This window comes from Rhinolophus sinicus, linkage group LG04 (assembly GCF_036562045.2).
Source record: "Rhinolophus sinicus isolate RSC01 linkage group LG04, ASM3656204v1, whole genome shotgun sequence".
Taxonomy (NCBI): domain Eukaryota; kingdom Metazoa; phylum Chordata; class Mammalia; order Chiroptera; family Rhinolophidae; genus Rhinolophus; species Rhinolophus sinicus.
In genome coordinates, this window is record NC_133754.1 from 78,078,877 (window position 1) to 78,099,128 (window position 20,252).

Genomic DNA, 20,252 nt, shown 5'->3' on the forward strand with positions numbered 1-20,252 from the left:
AGTGTGATAAATTTCTCTTAGTAGGAAAAGTGTTGGACTAGCTTATCTTTAAATTTTATTGACTACTGTAGGGTATGCATTCTCTGTGCAGGTACGTTGTGCGATCCTAATAAAGAAGGGATCTGAAAGTCTCACATCTAGGAGTTACCTGCTTTCCAGTGGTACATTACTGCCAAGGACCCAGCTGTCCTGCAGCTGGACGGACTCGGGTGTGGTTTGCAGCTCGGCGGGCAAAGCAGCCGGCGGGGCCGGACTCTGGTTCCTTCTATTCGTCAGGGAGTTTCTATTGAGAGAAGTGATGGATGGATGATGCTGTGCAGTGTGCTGCTTATGGGAAGGTGGCAAAGGCTGCAGGGTGGACTGGCCTTGGTTGTTTGCAGGTTGCTCTGAAAAAAGACAAAGAAAACTCATTACATATTTATGGATGTGTACATACATACCTATACATACTTCCAATTTCATGGAGATCTGCTGTAGGTGAATTAGAATTAAAAAAAGCATATAAATCCATAATCTAATAAATTTGCATATTATTCTATTAAGCGGGTGTTCAGTGACATTCTCTAAGAGCAAGTTTACCCTTGATACACAAAGTTCTAATTAATATACAACAGATGGTAAAATTGCTTTTGGTTTTAATTTGTTTCAGATTTTTTTTTTTCATCTGGTTTTATTAACACCTACAGAAAACAGCGTTTGACAGCTCCCCTAACGTGCCTGTAGATTTCAGCTTTTTTTGACAAACCAACCCTGAAATTAAATGGGTAATTTCAGTAGAACAGAAAGGTTTTTGAAATGCATATAATCCCTATAATTATTTAATGGAATTTTTGTAAGCTTTATTTAACTGCAATAAATTATTACAAGCTAGTTGCTAAACAGCAGTAGACTACTCTATTTAGTGCATTCCAAATAAGGCAGATCTGCACTGTGATCTACTAATAGACGCTAAGTATTCTTTAGCAGAAGGTCACTCTGTGAAGCAGATGTTGTTTCATGGATATTTAACAGACTGAATCACATCTGATTACAACGTCAGAAGACTCATATACTTAATGACCGTTACATCCATTACAACACACACAGAACAGATTTTCCAATTTCACAGTATGAAGTAGAACTACATTTTGGAGTAAGTCATAGGTGACCAGCGCGACTCATGCCACTATGTCAGCCGTCCAAAAATTCTGTTTTAAACCAGACTCATAAAGGATCCAGCAACTTCAAATTATAAACACAGTGCTAGATGGTAACCATGAAAAAAAATTCCGTAAAGCTAAGAAGTCACAAGGTAAAGTTCACAAATTATTGTAATATCGCAGACCTACTTTTCAATCTCTACTTTTACCTAGTTTTGGACATACTACAATTCACAAATACTACATTTTAGCAAACAGATGACTCCTTAAGTCAATGCCAAACTTATTATGGTTCCATACACAAAATACGTCAATTTTGACTAACCGTAGTTCAAAGTGCAATATAATTTTAAAGTGATGTATTAAATCATGCTATTAATGTAAATGAACCTATTAAAAGAGACTAGGAAACACAGGGACTATCTTTCATCTACAATGTGAACTCCAGCAGTGATTGTTAAGCCAAATAATACAGTCTAACCTTGTAATTCTAGTTACATGAAATGAATACAGGATATGTAACAGTTAGAATACATATTATCAAATCTCTTTACAGAGTACAACAATTAACTTCTCCCATAGCATATAATATCAGTAATTACTGCATGTTTCTAGTGGTCTCTAATTATCCATATCATATCATTTAACAACTGATAATTTCTTACTCTTGCAATGAGGGACAGAGCTAGCACCTAAATATATGAAATATAAGCTGTTTCCTTGCACAGTCCTTATTCTTGAAGATCCCCATGTTGGAAAATACAGAAATCTTGCTCTGTCCATTGCTTTGGTGCTCATGAATGTGATGTGTCTAAATCTCAGTTAAATTGAAATTAGCTTTTGAGGGGATGGCAGGGTTAACACAGCACACAGTTTTAATGGGGCAAGAAAAAATGCAACTAACAGTTTAAAATTCAGGGGAGGTTTATGCTTCAGGTACATAAAGTCATTATTTAGCTTTGTCCTCCCCACCATCAGTGCATATGATTAGAATCTCTATGGGTATCTTCAAGGAACATTTTAAGAAGATGCTTATAGGACCATATAATAAGCTACAGTTATGAGGGCCTAGACTAGATTGGTGTTGATGGAATAGAAATAAAGAGAGAAACATTTCAAAGGGAAAAGTATTAAGATTGTGCCTGAGAAAAAAGTAGAGGCATGGGTCAGATGACTCTGTTTTTAAGCACGGCACCGGGAAAGAGTGGTATTGTATTATATATGTCACATAGAATAATTATACATTAGATACTATACTAGGTCGAGGAAAGTACTGTAAGACAGAAGTCAGAACACCAAATTTAATTCCTAACTCTGGCAGACATCACGACAGTGAGCCTCAGTTTTCTCATCTGTAATATGGAAATATAATTGCCCCATCTACGTAGATATTAGTGCAATCTAAGGATTTGATGAAATGCACTCATTCATTAATTTATTCATGCACTTAAGTGTTTCATCCCACAAACATTTATCAAACCTCTAGATTCCAAGGGTATGCTATCAGTAGGTGAAAGCACTATGTAAATCGTAAAATGTTATGGATATTAAGATTGCGACTGAAAATTATATGATTTTAAGATCTATTATCATCACACATTGCAATATGTTAAATTTAAGATTTTTAATCTTAAAACAAATCAAACATAAACAGTGGGAAGACGCTTCCATTTAAGGTTCCAAAAATAAGTAGTGCTGCTGTGGCTTTCTCTAGGTTCACTCATCCATTCAGCAAGCATTTATTGAGAATTCACAATGTACAAGGCCTCATGCAAAGATCCATGCTCTTTCCAGCTGTCTGCCCAGGATATTTCAGTATAGTGTGTTCTGTCTGCTGGACCTCATTTGATTTGACTATGTAATCAGGAGATCTACCAATAGGACAAATCCAGATAATAAAAGCTAAGGCCAATCTAAAAGTTGATGGAACAAATAAATATGATGGAACAGAGTCTGAGTGAGATGAGTTGGATGGCCAGAAATTTAAATTCTGCAGTAGATCACAAACAGAAGCGAAATCTGAGGATTCAGCAAGCGGTCAAGAAAATGCTAGCTCTAGAAAATTTGGCTTATAGGATATAAGAGTAGTTAGAATACGTATTTATCTATATCAACTTATTCAAGATAGAATAAGTTTACAAGGATAACTAGATAAGATGAAAAATAATCAGAAAGGAAGATAGAGTAACAGAAAAACTGAAAGTGGGAAAGGTAAGATAAAGCCAGATATGACATTAGTGGACAAAATGCCCGCTGCATCATTGTATATATATTTTAAAGTAGGATGCAAATCTGGTTCTAAATTATCTCATTGTCAACAAAAAGAGAAAACATGATCAGTTACATGATTTGGAGGCTTTTCAAGATCAAAAAGTTTGCTTAGAAAAGTGTAACTATTACAGTACTGAGAACACAGAGAAGATTCTCTTTGAAGTCCCTATAGGAAGCACAACTGAATATCCAGTGAAAGTTTCATGACTAAGGTTCATGAAACAGCGAATAGGGTCTAGACTTGGAGACAAGCACTTAGAATCTAACACAGGTGGACAGATCCACACAACAGCCACCAACACATCAACCGGAACATTTGCTTTACGCTAATCCATGGAATAAGGCTTTGCACAGACTTGAGAAAAAGTTTTGGACATAATGACTCTGAGATATAGATGGGACAATCAGACTTCACAGAGTCACGAGGTTTAATGCTCCTGAAACACAGCTCTGAACATGTTATTTTATTCCTGGAAACTTCCAAATGGCTTCCCAGTGCCTATAAAACACACAATGAACTCTAAAGGTGAATGTTATACTTGTTCAAAGATAGCCCCCCAAATATTTTTGCAAAAGTTTCCCCATGAATCCTCTTCATGCATCTTTGTGCCAGTCAAGCTTGTACCCACTATATCCCTCTCACCTTTCCACTTATGCATAGTAGCTTCTATCCAGAAAGACACTTTCCTCCATCTTTCTATATCCAAATCCTACAGATTTCAAGTTCTAAAAAAGACACACTTCTGTTTTCATCAAGTAGAAATTACTGTGCTTCCCTGAAAATAAGACTTAGCCAGACAATCAGCTCTAATGCGTCTTTGGGAGCAAAAATTAATATAAGACCCAGTCTTACAGTAAAATAAGACTGGTGTATCATATCATATCATATCATATCATATCATATCATATCATATCATATCATATCTATCATATTATATCATATCATATCACTAGTATAGTAAAATAAGACCAGGTCTTAATTTTTGCTTCAAAAGATGCATTAGAGCTGATGTTCTGGCTAGGTCTTATTTTCGGGGAAACACGGTAAGCCTTGTACTTCAAAGACTCTTGGAAATATGCTGATTGATTGGTGACATTTATGCAATAACTGCACCTCTCATCAGGCAGGGTACCATGACACTCACGCCAGAAATTGTTTTTTGGGAATATTTCATTGGAATCATGGCAGATGTTCCAATATTTAAAATCTGCCTTTGAAGATGTACAAGTAATGGAAAGATTATATAACATATATACAATACATAAAATATAATTATATAAGATATGAGATAATATATGAAATATATATTGTAGTTTACTAAATACAGTATGTTTTTCTTATATTTTAAAGCTTATGATTATAAATGCTCAAAACTAGATATTTTGGAGAAGGTATAGGTTATTTTGTCAAAATATCCTTCCCTATCTTTAAAAAAAATTGGGGGCACTACTTTTACTGGAAATTATATATTATATTTAACCAGCCTCTTTACTCAGGTCACTGCCTTTTTTCAAGTTTCTACTGCTCATATAACTTTCATGACAGCCTAACTGTTGCTGGTTTTGGTTTCATAAATTGAACTGAAATTATAGCAGATATTTTTAAAAACTCACATTTTATTATTACATATTAGATGGATAAGACTGGTCATTTTACTCAGCCCTTTACTATCACACAATGTAGCTCTTCACCAGTGTCACTGACAGCTGTCACCTTACACCTCTCAGCATGGGGTAGTAACTTGGAGGATGGTACAGACTGAATAAGGTGTGCTGACCATTAGATCACACAAGTGCTAGGAGCCACAGAAGCTACCTGACAGTGGGGTAGATTTCAGTTCAAGCAACTTATAAAACCCCAATTCCAAGAAAACGTAGGGCATATTAACTAACTCTGCAGCAAGGAAGAAAAGAAACTTTTAAAAACTTTTCCTGGATAGCGACTCTCTGCTGTTATGAATCAGCGAGGTGAAAGGTGCCACAGAGACAAATGACAGTAAAATGGGGGTATTTGTGTCTCATGGGATATTTTCCTGAATGAGTTAGACAACTCTCTGAGCTTCATTTATTTTATTGTGCTTATTTAAAGGACCTAAAAGATACAGTGCTTGACATACAGTAAGTGCTAAATGGTAACTTATTAATGGTTAGGAAAGAAACAACTCCCTTCAGGGCAGAACATCATGAGGAAAAACAAAGTAATTGAAGAGCCATGTCAGCAACTAATACCATTATCACAAGAAGTAAGAGCACACAATCAAATATGTCTGAAGAGAAAATGTTTTTCCTTTAACAGGTAAGAAAACAAGAATCAGAAATGTCATAGGAATCTAAAACAAACGAATGTCGTGCCATTCCCCACAGAAAAGGGAATTTGCTCTCATAGTTGTGAGGTTAGTCTGAGTTTCTTTTCCCCCCTTTAGTATGACCACTGAATAATTTCAAGAATTAGAAAAAAAAAAAAAAAAAAAAAGAACACCTGGTTTTTGAACATATCTGGGCCTATTTGCTGGTTTGAATTTTTAAAATTAAAAGCCTAGACTACTGATAGCTTCCAGAACGCTCCGTGCTATCAGCTCCGGCCCCCGTCTGGTTCACAGCCCTGGGCTGCGGTCTTCCGGGAGCAGAGTGGAAATGGACTTTCAAACAGGAAAGCTGGGAGAGAAAATAATCCCTGCTGGGAGATGAAAATACCTTTGTGAGAGTGTATGTCTGCATTTGTCTGCGTGGGCCTCTGTTCACCAGGGAGAAACTGACAGGTGAGCGTGAGATGAGAGGTGAGGAGGAGAATGGGGCTGGCAACTGCTTTGAGCAAGGTGTCCCAAGGCTACTCCAACTGCTTTGTCCCACCCACTTCCTTCACTATTCTGTCCTACTCTTCCTTCCCTAGATCTCAGTTGTGGGCTGGCTACAAATGTCCCCAGGGAAGAAGTACTCTAATTTAGCAGGCAGACAGAAGGTAGACGCTGATACCTGTGCTGCTTTAAAACAATGGTTTGCAGTTTGAGTCAAGTCTGCTAACAAAAGACAAATGGGGGAGGGGGTGATGGAGAGAGGCAGTTGGAGGGAGGGTAAGAAGGGGAGAGGAAAGGGGGTGGTGGAGAGAGAAACACAAAAGAACAAAACCGCTTTTTAACTTGACCAAACTGAGAAGCTGTTACACAAAACACCTATTAGGCATTCATCTGCCTATGGCTTGCTTACTGTTGGATGCTAACAGCAGCAAGTTGAATAAACGAATAAATTCAGGTTCCTGCCCTCTAAGAGTCTACAATATGATACTAGACCATGTAGGACTAGACAAACATTTAGGAGCCAAGGCCATTTACTGGTGATTAGCAAAGGTGGGTTAAAGCCTTTGTTGCTGCGTCATAAAATAGATTCATTCTCACTTCCTTCCTGGCTATATCTTTACCTAGTCTTACCTGTCTCAAACAAAATGTAAGTTTTTTTTTTTTTTCCCAAAACTTAAAAAAAAAAAATCTTTCTTAAAACAGGTCACCAAAACAAAACATATACAACTCTTTTTGTTGTATATTTTAATATTAGTTCTAACTATAGTGACCAGAGTTTGGAGTGAATGTTCCCAGTGTACAAGGATGAAATCATTGTTAGCTTTTGATTTCGAAAATCACAATCTAATTCTTGGACTTAGCTTAATCTTTTGTTCCATTATCAACTAACTTAGTGACCTTACTAAGGAAACTGCTTTCAAGGGAAACCGCTTTCCCTTGATTTTCTAATAGTAAATTTAGGTAACAACACCTCCATCTGGCTACCTTTCAGGAGCTATTAGGAAAGATACATAATACATTCAAAACTGTTTATGACATTGAAAATAGTAAATTATATATAAAAGTGTCTCTTTTGCCCAGAAAAATCATATATATACAGTAGACATTTAGTTGTCATTAATTCCCTATGAAGAAAAAAATTAAGCAGTGAGAATTTTCCTTATAAATGGGGAAATGAGTTAAGGAAAGATGTGATTTTCATAAGACCGTAATAACTCAGTGGAGCTCATATTAGAAGAAAAAAAATGTAGATATTCAGGATGCTTTCTCCTCCTCTCCTTCCCTACCTGACCTCTCAAATACAATATTAATGAGGTAACCACGTAAAATGGTATAATGGAAATTGGAAAAGAAAGACTTCACCTCATTCAGAAAATCACGTTCACACAAACTTACTCCTCTGGTTCATTATTTTATCTAGTGATTGTCACACAAGCCAAGTATTTGAAAGCACATATATCTGCAAGCCGTTGGTTAAAATATGGCGCTGTGTAAAAACTTAACACCACAAATTAGCTTTCACTTAAACATTTCAAACAGCACATGCAAATGAAATGAAAATTTCAAAAATGTGCTTTAAAAACCATAAGATCCTATATAAGTAAACAATATTGTTCTTATCACCTTCACCATCAGACAACCGATCCTACGGCTATTTATATCAAGACATTTGGGTATGAAAAACCTTGAGATAAATAAGGTGTAAAAGGAAGATTTGTACCGATCAGAGGGTAGTATTTAAGTGAGCACAGATGAATTGATTTATTGTACTTATTGAGTTAATGAGAATTTGGTTTAGTTTCTTTAGGGTCATTCTTTGAAATGAGGATTAGAAGAAATCATCAAAGTATGAATCTTTAAATCTTTGCATTCTCTTTTTTCTTTGAGAGCCCACTGTACTCTATATTTCAAGCAATGTGGCAACCTAGATAACCTGTCAACGCCACTGCTATAAAATACCCAGAATCGCTGGGTGAAATATAATACATACCTTTTGGATTAATTCATTTAGTGTATCTATTGAGTGTCTAATTCTTGCCCTCCTCTGTTCCAGGCATTGAGAATACAGCAGTGAACAAAACAGCCAACAATCGCAGTGCACCACTGGAACTTATAGTTTAGGGTACTATAACTGAACTGGGAAGAAAGGATGGGCCAGTAATAGAGGGGAGAGAAAAAATGTTGAGAGCATCAGAGCTGACAAGATCTGCCAGTCTCTGTAACTATTTTAATACACACGGAAGAATTAAGAGAGAATGCCTCAATTGTTACTGAGACCGTACATAAGGTCTGGCTCTTTGAAGTGCTATACCCTCAGTGTAAGAGTAGACTTAAAAAAAAATTTCCTCATTGCAAATGGAACAATAAGGAATGTTACTGTGTTGTCTTAAGCTCTGGATGGAGAACAAAACGACTCCTGCAAATTTCACCACTGGCCTGGGCTTCTCTGGAGAGTATGAGGTTGAAACTTATACTATCAACAGAGTTCTGGAAGACCAGGCCAAGAAATTAATATAAAAAGTGGTCCTGGGGCACCTGGCAGAAACAAATGCAAACCTTCTTTAAAAGAATATGCTTTCAACCAAGTCAAATAGAATTTCCACAGATAAAACTCTGTTTTCAATAAATTTACAGTATAAAATTACAAAGTTTAAGAGGAAACAATCCACAGTGAGCCAAATGCTACACACAAAATAAATAGCAGGGATTTTTATCTTCCCCCAAACTTCAGATGATCAGATAAAACTATAGTAAGTTTAGAACGATTAAGTACTTAAGAAAATTAAAAACATAATAAGACATTATGAAAAAATAAACGGCAGTTTTAAAAAAGAAAAATGTGTGCAAATATCAAAAATGCAGCCACCGAAGTTAGAAACTTATTGGATGATTTAAACAGTGTATTAGACACAACAGTACAGAGTACTAGTGAATTGGAAAAGAAACCTGGGAAAATCATTCAGGTGGCATCAGAAAAATTAAGCATGCTTACATATGAAGGAGTCAAGACAAGAGAGGTAGAATGGGAAAGCTCACTATACCCCCAATAAGAGTTCCAGAAGGCAAGAATAACATTTTCTTTAGAGCTATTTAAACAGCTTTCTCCAAAGTTCCTAATACCACACTTATGGCTATGAAATGAAATGATATAGAACATAAACTTACTCATCTCTTTCTCATTTTGTATAAATTATCGCTGCTTTTCTTTTTTTGTTATTGGATGACAGTTGTTGTTTTTTTTTAACTTGTTTTATTTGAAAGGAAATTTCTTTAGAATGGCAATAACCTCTCTCTGAAGATATTCTGGCTTCTACGGCTGCTGCTCAAAAGTGTGTAATCTATACTGTCAAGTACCCTAACTTATTTTAGTAGGTAGAAAGAAATGTAATTGGCTATCTTTTGCTTATTAAAATAGCTCACCTTTCAATGTGCTTAACGCTATTAATGCCACAAATTACTCTCTATTGACGCTCTTAGTTTTGCATAATTATTTCTTACAGAAACATACATAAAACTTACCTATTATACATGAATAAAAATACCTTTAAAATGTTTCAGTGTATTTTTCAGAATATTCTACCCATTAAAAATATTTTTACCTGAGTAAGCAAAAGGGAAGAAGCTATCTCAATCTTGACAATAAAATTGTTGGCAATCAATAAACACTTTTCTCTCCTCTCACATTACCTAATGAGCATTTGATTTTTGCACAATTTTTATTAATTTTAAATAGATATATGATATGATATAAATGAAACACATATTTGAATATAGATAAGGACAGGCAAAAGGCAACTGAAAACTCTTACAATGTGACAATTGCCTTATAAATAAGAAAAGCAAACAATATTCCAAATAATAATTTCCAAATTTTTCATATTCTTTATCAGAAAGTAAATGTCTGGTATAAAATACAGAACCAGGAAAGGAAACAGAAGACAGGATTGAGCATTTGCTTTGCTTAACTAAATGTAATCACATATAAATCAATTAACTTTTGGGTCTTGGTTTTTCTGCTCTGTAAAAAAAAGTGGTTGGGGTTGGGGTGTAGGGTACGGTCATGCAATGAATTTAAAGATTTTAGCTTTAAAATTCTCTTGATTTCTTGTTATACATAATATTTTCTTGAAACATATTATCTGTGCTATAAATATTAAAAATTTAAGGTGATTTTAAAAACTCATCATATTATCGGAAGTTATATATATAAAACATTTAAGGGATAAAGAGTAAAAAATCCCCACTTTATTTTAAATGTAAATATTATGAAAACTCCACCATATTAATTCATGCCATAAATATCCTACCATACTATCTTGTTATAACTATTAAAAATATTTTATTTTTAAAATAAACCATGCTATATTATATTGTAAACAGTAAAATCTTAAGGTACATATAGTGAAAATCATTTTATATCAAATTTAAATTTACTTCCAATTTCAATATTAAAATTGCTTATGAAACTAAGTATGTAAAAAGATAAGATGCAACTTTTAAATTTGAAATAAAATTAACCTGTTTTTAAAAAAGTTTTGATGACAATTATGATACATTTTAAAAATTACAATTAATTAATTTTAGGAAAAGAGATTTTGCCTACTTTCCCTGAACCTTTTTCTAATTCTTATTTTTAAATATTTCAGCAACTATAGAAGAAATAAATGATCTGAGAACACACAAAAATTACCTAGCAACCCTGCTGATGTTGTTTCCTCCCAAAATATAAACTTTGCCATTGATTTTTTTCCCCTAACATATAATTTGATACCATATTTGTCTGTAAATGTCGTACATTTAAATATAATCAGATTTTTTAAAGTTTCCTTCCAATTATATTATGGCCTCTTGCAGAGATGTGTGTTGTCACAAACATGAAATATTATGTAGATGCAACAGACTTCAATGGAACCCATGCATCCTTTCCACTCTTGCCATGTGCAGTGAGGGTGATCTGTTAAGTGGAAACCATGTAATGATGCTCTTGGATTAAAAGGGAAATAGGGTCGTAGTTGAAGCTGACAAACGCATACTGCTGAATTCCCTTCTCTGTCATTAGTAATTTTGGGGTAAGTGTTTCTGTGTGTATAACTCTAAAAGCCTCTTCCAAATATATGTATACACACACACACACACACACACACACACACACACACATATACATATTGCTGCTTTATGACTTATCACCAATAGAAAGCAGGATGGTACAGTGAAAATAATACTAAATATGGGAGATATTATGAAAACTAGTATCAAAATGAGATCCCGTATATGAAATGTTCTGTAAACTGCAAAGTACTATAGAAATGTGAGGTACTATTATTGTTTGGGGGATTAATGATCTGAATCTTCTGAGGCTTTGTTGTGCCTTTTAAAATAGTAGTAAGCATGATTTGTTGAGGCTAGAAACCTGCCACTTTCTTTTGGATGCCAATTACCACTAGAAACCTTTCTCTCAAAACAGAGGTTCAAAAAGAAACAGGTAACTAAGATACTCTTTCGCAGATCTTCTGATCTTTTATTTCATGAGTCTACAAATATTTTAGTGCCAGTTTATTAAAATTTCCCATAAAAGAGATAAAGGAGCACTAGATTTACAGTGGAGAAGATTAAAGAAGACCTCGTGAATTAGTCTGCATGTGCTGCCATAACAAAACACTCCAGACTGGGTGACTTAGGCAACAGAAATGCATTTTCTCACAGTTCTGATAGCTAGAATTCCAAGATCAAGGTCCCACAGAGTCTGTTTCTGGTGAGGGCTCTCTTACTGGTTTGTAGACAGCTGCCTTCTCCCTGTGTCCTCACATCGTGCAGAGAGAGAGCAAGGGAGTTCTTTGGTGCCTTATCTAATAAGAACTAATTCTATCAAATCAAGGCCTTACTCTTAGGATCTCATTAAAACTTAATTATGTCTTTAGAGGTTTCATTTCCAGACATAGTCACACAGGGAGTTAGGGCTTCAACAGATGAATTTTAGGGGAAACAAAGATTCAGTCCACAACACCTGCGTTTAAACTCTCTGAAATTTAATAACTGTGTAACTTTCAGCAAATCAACTTCCTATTCTAAATTCTCCAATTCTTCATCTGTAAAATGGGGATAATAATCACTCCTCTACATAAGTGTTGTGAGGATTAAAAGAGATAATGTATATTAAAGTGTTTTTATAAATTGTGAAGTGTTACATTAACGTAAGGTCTTATTTTCCAGACTTCCCATTTATTCAAATAAAGCATTAAAATTAATTACCATATAGTTTTTTTTTAGGGCCAAAGACATTTATGTGTGAGTACACCCACAAAATAATTTCTTTCTATGGGAGGTCTTTAAAAACATACTATATTAATTTCTAAATTTATAAAGGTAAATATACAGTTAATTCTCAAAAATATCTCTTAATATCATTTAGAGTTCTTACTTAGGATAATATATTACTAGTACAAAAGATGGAAAGAATGTACATTAGTATAGAAATAATTCCCTGTGCATGTAGGGTGACTGGCTAAAATTTGCTTCAGTTCTGTACACTGAACTCACACTTTTTAGGTATTGAATTTGTACCTCTGCATTTAAAGCAACACACTAGAAAATGATGCTCCCACCGAAACACATGAAAATGTAAAGATGAATGAAACAACTTTATGTTTTATGGCATTTACTTTGAAAATCTGATTAAGATAGATGTCTTTAGCGCATAATTCTTCAATGTCACGTTGTCATAGTTCCCATCAGCAAGATGTTTTAAAGGCTTTCGATTAATATTGCATGCCAGAACTGAAATTACATCCTTTGTCGTTTAGTTCTTAATGGTGCAAGTGATATCTATCAAGTAGTGTTTTATGAAGCGTGTGTGATTTTTATTGCAGGCTGTTTTCACAAATCTTTTTCAGGTTTCAGAAAGACTGCTCAGGGTTTACAATAAATATGCCCTTCCGTTGCAAATCATGATGATTCTTAGAACTAAGGTGAAACTTATATTATTAGAATTTACTTATCAAAAAAAAAATTTTCTACTTGAATCTGTTGCACTCTCATTTGCACAGTCTTAATACATTTGCCTTTACCCAAATATTTTAGTAAATTACTTTATTATATATATAATCAAACTATGTGCCAAATACACATAGCTCACAAAACCTTCATCAGTTACCATGTGTATTATCTTCCTAGTAAGAAAAATATGCTGTATATGGATATAGTATACCCTAACTATTGAATGCTGACTGGGTTTGTGCTGCAAAAATATATGACTTATTTTAAAAATATAATTACTAATTTATGCATATTTTAAGAGGAATCTAGTATCCTGACATTAATTTCAAAATTTCTGAATCTCAAACACAAATATAAATCATTTTCATTTATTAATCACCCAGAATCATAATAGTCTTACTTATATATAAATTAAGAGGATAAAAGCGAAAAAAAGAAAATTCTTATGTCTGATATTTTTTCTTTGCTTTGAACATAAATCAACTTATTCAGGTCCTGGCTCTATCACTAATGTATTCTACTCTTTCAGTTTTGGTTCCCTTTATCTGTAAAATTAGGCGATAGATTATGAGTTCTACAGTCTTTTTTCAGTTTAAAGAGAAAAATCCATTAATTCTGTAGAGTTTTTTAAGAGAGAGAGAGAGAGTGTGTGTGTGTGTGTGTGTGTGTGTGTGTGTACGCACATACACACAGTTTAAAGCTCTGGCTGCTAATTTTGAGTCTCAAATGTTGTTACACTTTATCACTTTTCATTTTATAAAATATAAATCTACCTAAGATAAAACAGCTGATCAAAATCATAAAGGACAAAAGCAAGGGTCTTATTCTGGGATGTGTCTCCCTGGGGCTGTATCTCCATAGTTGATGTAAGAGAAAGCTGACTACATCTCTCTTGAGTTAGCTGTGATCTTTAGGGATCTCACAGACATGTGGCTTTTGCCAAGTATATGTCTATTATAACGGAGAATAAAAATATTAACATTAAGATCGACATTCTTATCCAGCGTTGCCCTGCACATTCATCTTGTTTGGATAATTGCACATTTAAAATTAGAGTCTACTTATCTGGTTCTACACATTAGGGAATAATGCACATGGAAAAGGTTTTTCAAATTCTAATTCCCCATGGCAGATCACTGCAATTCTCATTAATTTTATAAGGAAGAGCTTGCCTCTCCTTCAATGTTTACTTGAATTTTTTCTGCTGTGTGTGGTTCACTGAAGGAATGGCAATAGTTCACTTTAAAAACATTCTCTCCATTAGCTAGAATCGATTTTTTAAAGCATTCCAACACGTCCATATCCAGTCTATAACAATTCCTTTAACCCCTGACACTCAAAAATACTGTGTGCTTAATATGATGCGCTTCTCTAAAACAACAACAAAAAAAGAAAATTAAAGAAAGGAAAAAAAAGGAACTGCTGTACATGTTTTCCTCTTTTTTTTTTTTTGCTAGCTATAAGTAAATACCAAGTAATTCCACAAAGAAGTTACTAAAAATCTAAAAATAAATTACTAAAAGTCTAAGTTCAATATAACTTCGTTGATTCCGAATGTAAAATGGGGAGGGCTGCATAATAGAGGGAGGAATCCACACAATAAATTTACACTCATTAAAGCTTTCAAAACTCATTATGCTCTGTGCTCAACACACATTATTTTATATACTCTCACAGCCACCTTAAGTTTTCAGTATTTATTCCTATTTCACAAGCAGGGAAAAAAAAGTTCACAGAAATTGAGAACTCTGGCATTGGCCACAGAATATGACTCCAAAACCTTCCATACAAATTTCTATGGAAATAATAATTATTATTTTTGTTAGTTTTGATTCAGGCATGTTGCCAAAAAGAAAATGAAGAGGACATGTTATCTTTAAGACAGTACTACCGAAATTCCATTTTACATTGAAGACAGGCTCGTGTTCTACTGAGTCTGGGGTCAGCGTGGCATTAGTAAAGGCCAGAGTGGAGAGGACAACACAGCAGGAGTAACAGAAGCACTCGATTATAGGGAAACTGTTGCACTTTAGATGGGGAATACAGATGAAAAACAATTTGGATGTTACCTTCCAGTTTTATAAGAGTTTAATATTATTTAATATGTGGGCAGGGTTTTGTTCTCACTTTTTAATTTTCTGAAGCCAGTTCATCTCTTTCGTATGCTAAGAAACAAAAATATATTTTACGTTAAAAAAAATCTCTAAAAATAATAATTTTAAAAAATGCAAGGTCCTAGACATTATTCCTTTTTTTCTTGTTCTTATAATACATCTTAGGGTTGGCAGGTTATTTTACAAACTCACAATAGTTGTTAATGTAAGCATAAAATATTTTCCCTAATGTTCTTAAGGGATTACTATAGTTATCAAACAAACAATACTACAAAGCACAATCCCATAGGCTCATCTTTGATTATCACCAGAAATTTAAAGACAAATATTTGAGACAGCATTATTAAAAGTTAATGGCCTCTGGCTTGGAAAAAACTGTTAACTCTTTAATTTCTTACTTTAATCATATACTGCTCTGTTGATATTTTTGTGCAGGCATCAAAATAGGGTCAACTGCACATATTATATTCAAAACAAAATATTATCTGCTTTCCTTATAATTTCTTACATATTACCTATTATGCTAAAACACTGGGTACTTTTAATTTTTTAAAATCTACATGTTATAGAGTATTAGAAAAGCATAAAAGTATAATTTATAATAACATGTTTAGTAATTGGCTCTTTGCATGCCAATACAATTAGATGTAGCACCCTTTAAATACAGAATTTGACTTAAAAAATATTCACCAAAATCAAGTGACAACGACAGAGGCAATTAAATGATTACTCAAGCAAAGTAGAATGCATTCTAACGAAGAATGCTAATTAACTTTCAAACAACGAATATGGTGAAATCCAAGTTATACACAACACATTACTGCACGCATAAAAATGAAAAGTGACCTCAGAAACACTCTTTACATTCAAAAACGTATCACATAATTAGCAATCAAAGCTGAATCATCAGGTTTAGCAGTAAACATTTTGCCGTGGCACTGCGTTAAAGCAGGGAAGCTCCTCGAAGAAGCTGTGATGTCTGCCAGCCCTTCATTCATGCTTGTTGCTCACCAAGACTAGCCTAATGAAAACACTTTCTGATTTCAAGGCAGGTCAGAAATATGAAGATTTATAACTGGGCACATCTAATGGAGCTGTCAAAAAGTGAAGTTACACTCACAATGAAACGGTCACATCATGATCTAATTTTCATCCTGATTGAAAAAAAAATCTTTATGAAGAACCCTGCAAATGTTGCGAGAAGCAACTCACAATAAAAAAGGAAGGGAAAGGAAAAAACAGAGCTTAGGAAGGGTTCTTTCTACAAAGAATTACAGCTGAGGTCAGAGATAGCGGGGTGCACAAAGAGATCGTGAGTTTAGTATAGTACCTTCCGTTAAGTGCTTTATTCCCCTTTCATTTAGAGTGTAGAGGAGTCAGAACAAGACAAAAGACAAGGAAAGAACCAAACTTCCAAAATAGCATTGCACTACATTATTAATAGTGTCACACTAAGAGAAATGACAGCTCTCAAAAGAGTACTTTTGTCTCTACTTACTTTAATTAAACTCTCTAAGCTTTAAAGTGAACTTGAACCTCTTTAAGGAAAAAAAAAATCAAGACTGATTATAAGATTTGATATCTGCCCTCTAATGGTCCCCAAGCATAGTTATGTCCTATTTAAGGTAATAGAAACAGCAGCAGTTAAAACAAACCTCAGCATCATGCAATTTTACCAGAAGAACCAAGATTTCATCTGCTGCCCCTCTGCCTTCTCACAGGTAAATTAGTTCCCAGTGTGTCTCATCCTTTGCAGCAGGTACCGATTTATTAAATTTAAATAGAGAATTACTACAACAAAATTATACTACTATGAATGTTTCAATGAACTTTCTTTATACCAGAGTACCATAAGAACCGTGCTTTAAAATAAACTCATGTGATTTTAAAAAATCACTGTAAAGTATGATCCCTGAAAATTAATCTAGATAAAACATCTGCATTGGCGGGAAAATACAAGTTTTTCAAATCTGTGGATACAATTTAAAAAATCCATTGTAGCCCACTGTAATGTCACTATTCTTCTTCTAAAACACCTAAAAGGAACACATCTTTGTCTTCTCTATGTAAACTGTCAATCTGCCCAAAACGAAGTTTATCCTCCTCCTTCTATAAACTCTGCCCAACCCATCTCCTCTAGCTTAAACTTTTCCCTTTTCCAATGAAATCACCATTTTCTACCCAAAAGTTTGATGATGCTTTTGATTTTCATTCTCTTTGATCCTTTATATTTGATCACCAAGTTTGTTGTTAGTTTATTCAAAATATCCCTGGTTACGTCCCTTCCCCGAATTACCATTGCATCACCCGATATATAGTCCCTTATCATCCCTTCTTCTCTTTCTCTCATTTATTAAATAAAACCCTTGTCTGTTGACTAGGGAGAAGCTCTGCAAAAAAAAAAAAAAAAAAAAAATAGTATGCTGACATCTTTGCCTATTGACTCCATTCTATCCTGCATACAAATGACAACTTTGTTTTCATAAATTTATTCTCCTTCTTGAAGCAACAATGATTCACTGCTGCCACGCCACAGTCCACATTTTATTTACCCAATAATGTTCAAGTACTGTGGAGTCAGAAGAAGACAGGTTTATTGGCTTCCAGGAGCTTATGCTCTTTTTGGAGACAGGACTTATATCCCTGAAGCAGCTAGAACACATATTCCACACAAGTGCAAAAATAAAGCAAAGCATTCAAACTGTATGAGGAAAGTGCACAAGGAAACATTTGCTTTGTGCAGGGATAGACTGGAAGGCTTAAAGTGTAGGCTAACCTTTAGCTCAACTTTGGAGGGAGAATTTAGGGAAGTCAAGCAGCAATCATAAAGAAGTCTGGGCTTGAGCAGCTACAGTTGTTTGGAAAGCAGACTGAGAGAGAGTTCTGGATGGACAAAGTGGGGCCAACTGATGGCTTTAGACTCCAAGTGGAAGACTGCACTTGACTTGGTAGGCCACAGAGGTTCCTTGGAAGGGATTTATTATGAGAACAGAAGTCGGAGGAAGATTGACCTGGCTGCTCTTCCAGGTTACAAGGATCTTGTGACTGCAATTTGCCTGGGAAGTGATGACCAACATTTTAAGCGTGGAAGCTAAGCAGACTCATTTAGTAATAGTTCATTCATTCATTCCACAAATATGTACCGAATACCAATCATAGCATGAGAGCTATATTAGTTTAAACAATAATAAATTAGGTTTTACCTATGGCTTAGAAATGTTTCCATATTAGGATATTTTGGTGAGATATCTTATAGATCGCTAAATAGTAAATGTAAAGATAATTGAAGCTGGAAAAAGGAAGTGCTATTATTTATGTGCATGATAACCACAGTTATAGATTTTAAAGCAGAATAAATAACCCCAATCTATATGTTTTCTTCCAGTTCATTAAGTTTTCTATGTTGTTAATACAGTAGATCTACTTGACTGTTGATGACTCCATTGCTATTTCTGAAATTAACTATTACAATTAATAGTTAATTCCATTTAGATATTTATTCCCAACTTCATTACAGCACTACTGCAGAAAGGGGTCAGCATTTAATATCTTTAGAAATACCTCCTGGACTGGTATCACACCCAATTCTAAAGTGTAAGACACAATTATCTCCTTCAGATATTTATTAATTGTTTCATTCATACAACACATAAACACTGAACTACTAAAGTATTTTAGGTATTCACCAAGTACTAGTAATTCAACGATGAGTTAAACAGATACTTTGCTACCCTACTGGAGCTTCCACTGTGTCTGACTCCAAAGCTTTTTTCCTACTACACTATATTGCCCTCCCACTCTTGGGTATACAAACATACAAACAGATTAAACATTCTTTTGTAAAAAATCTAAGACATAAAATATGCTCACTTCTGAAAGATTCCCATAAGCCTTTTCTGATAAGATAATGCTTGTTGTCTTGAGGAATGCATATTTCAGGCAGAGAAGCAAGCCTTCAGGACAACTGGGAAAGAGGCAAAAGCGTGGAGGTGAGATGGAGTACCATGAAGCAATCGTTCAGACAGGCTGGAGCAGAAAGAGTGTGGGTAGATGTTGGGATATGGCAGAAGAAAGGCAAATGGGATAGGAAATGAAGTAGGAAAGATAGAGAGGAAAATATTTTGATGGGTGTTGCCTTGTATTTTGACTGCAGAATTCAAATATTACTGTAATAGCAACAGGGAGTTAGTAAATGGTTTTAAGGAAATGAATAACAAGGTCAGAGATGCATTTTATGAGGAGTACTCAGGCAGCAGCATGGAGAATGGAGTGTGAGTGTGTGTGTGTGTGTGTGTGTGTGTGTGTGTGTGTGTGTGTGTATACTGTATTTGGGTGAGTGGTGGGTGATGAAGGGTGATGAAAGTTAGTAGGTATTTGCAGTATCGTATTGAGCACATAATTGAAAGCCCTGGCAATGGGGATGAAGATGTAAGCTCAGATTCAAAAGTAAGTAAGAGATAGAGTAAACTGATTACCTTTAACAACAGATTAAATGAAGGGCAGGGTAAAAGAGAGGGATGTACATAGAGTTTTCAAAATATTTTCAGAAATACCTTTCATCTTTTAAAATTACTTAAAAATCATGAGATTTCATCATATTAACCCTACTTAGCTCTAATCACAATAATCATTCTGGAAATCCATATAGGATTGTTTAATATTTGTATTCCATTGTACTTATTGAAAGTTTCCTTTTTTCTCACCAGTGCATTGCAGTATTTGTATTGCATCTTCCTTTAAATTGCAAAGTCTATCTTTGAAACACTCCACAGCACAGATCAAAAACTAAATACATATGTCTCTTTAATGCAAATTCTTTTCTTTTTTATGCCATATTCAGGGTGCTTTTCCACACAAGTCACTCACATGAAAAACAGATGAAGAGGACGGAAAAAGAAACATACTGGGAGAAAGAAACTTGATATTGATGGGGAACTGAA

General features: G+C 34.5%; 1 protein-coding gene across 18 annotated transcripts in view; it reads right to left on the bottom strand.

Annotated features, from left to right (window-relative positions):
• Positions 1-20,252, bottom strand: part of TENM3 (teneurin transmembrane protein 3) — a 2,352,866-nt gene that overhangs the window by 180,895 nt on the left and 2,151,719 nt on the right. For all 18 annotated transcript variants that reach the window (XM_074329882.1, XM_074329881.1, XM_074329880.1 and 15 more), the window contains one exon: positions 149-386. In XM_074329882.1, coding sequence (XP_074185983.1) covers positions 149-386 — 238 coding nt within the window. The remainder of the gene's footprint in view (positions 1-148; positions 387-20,252) is intronic.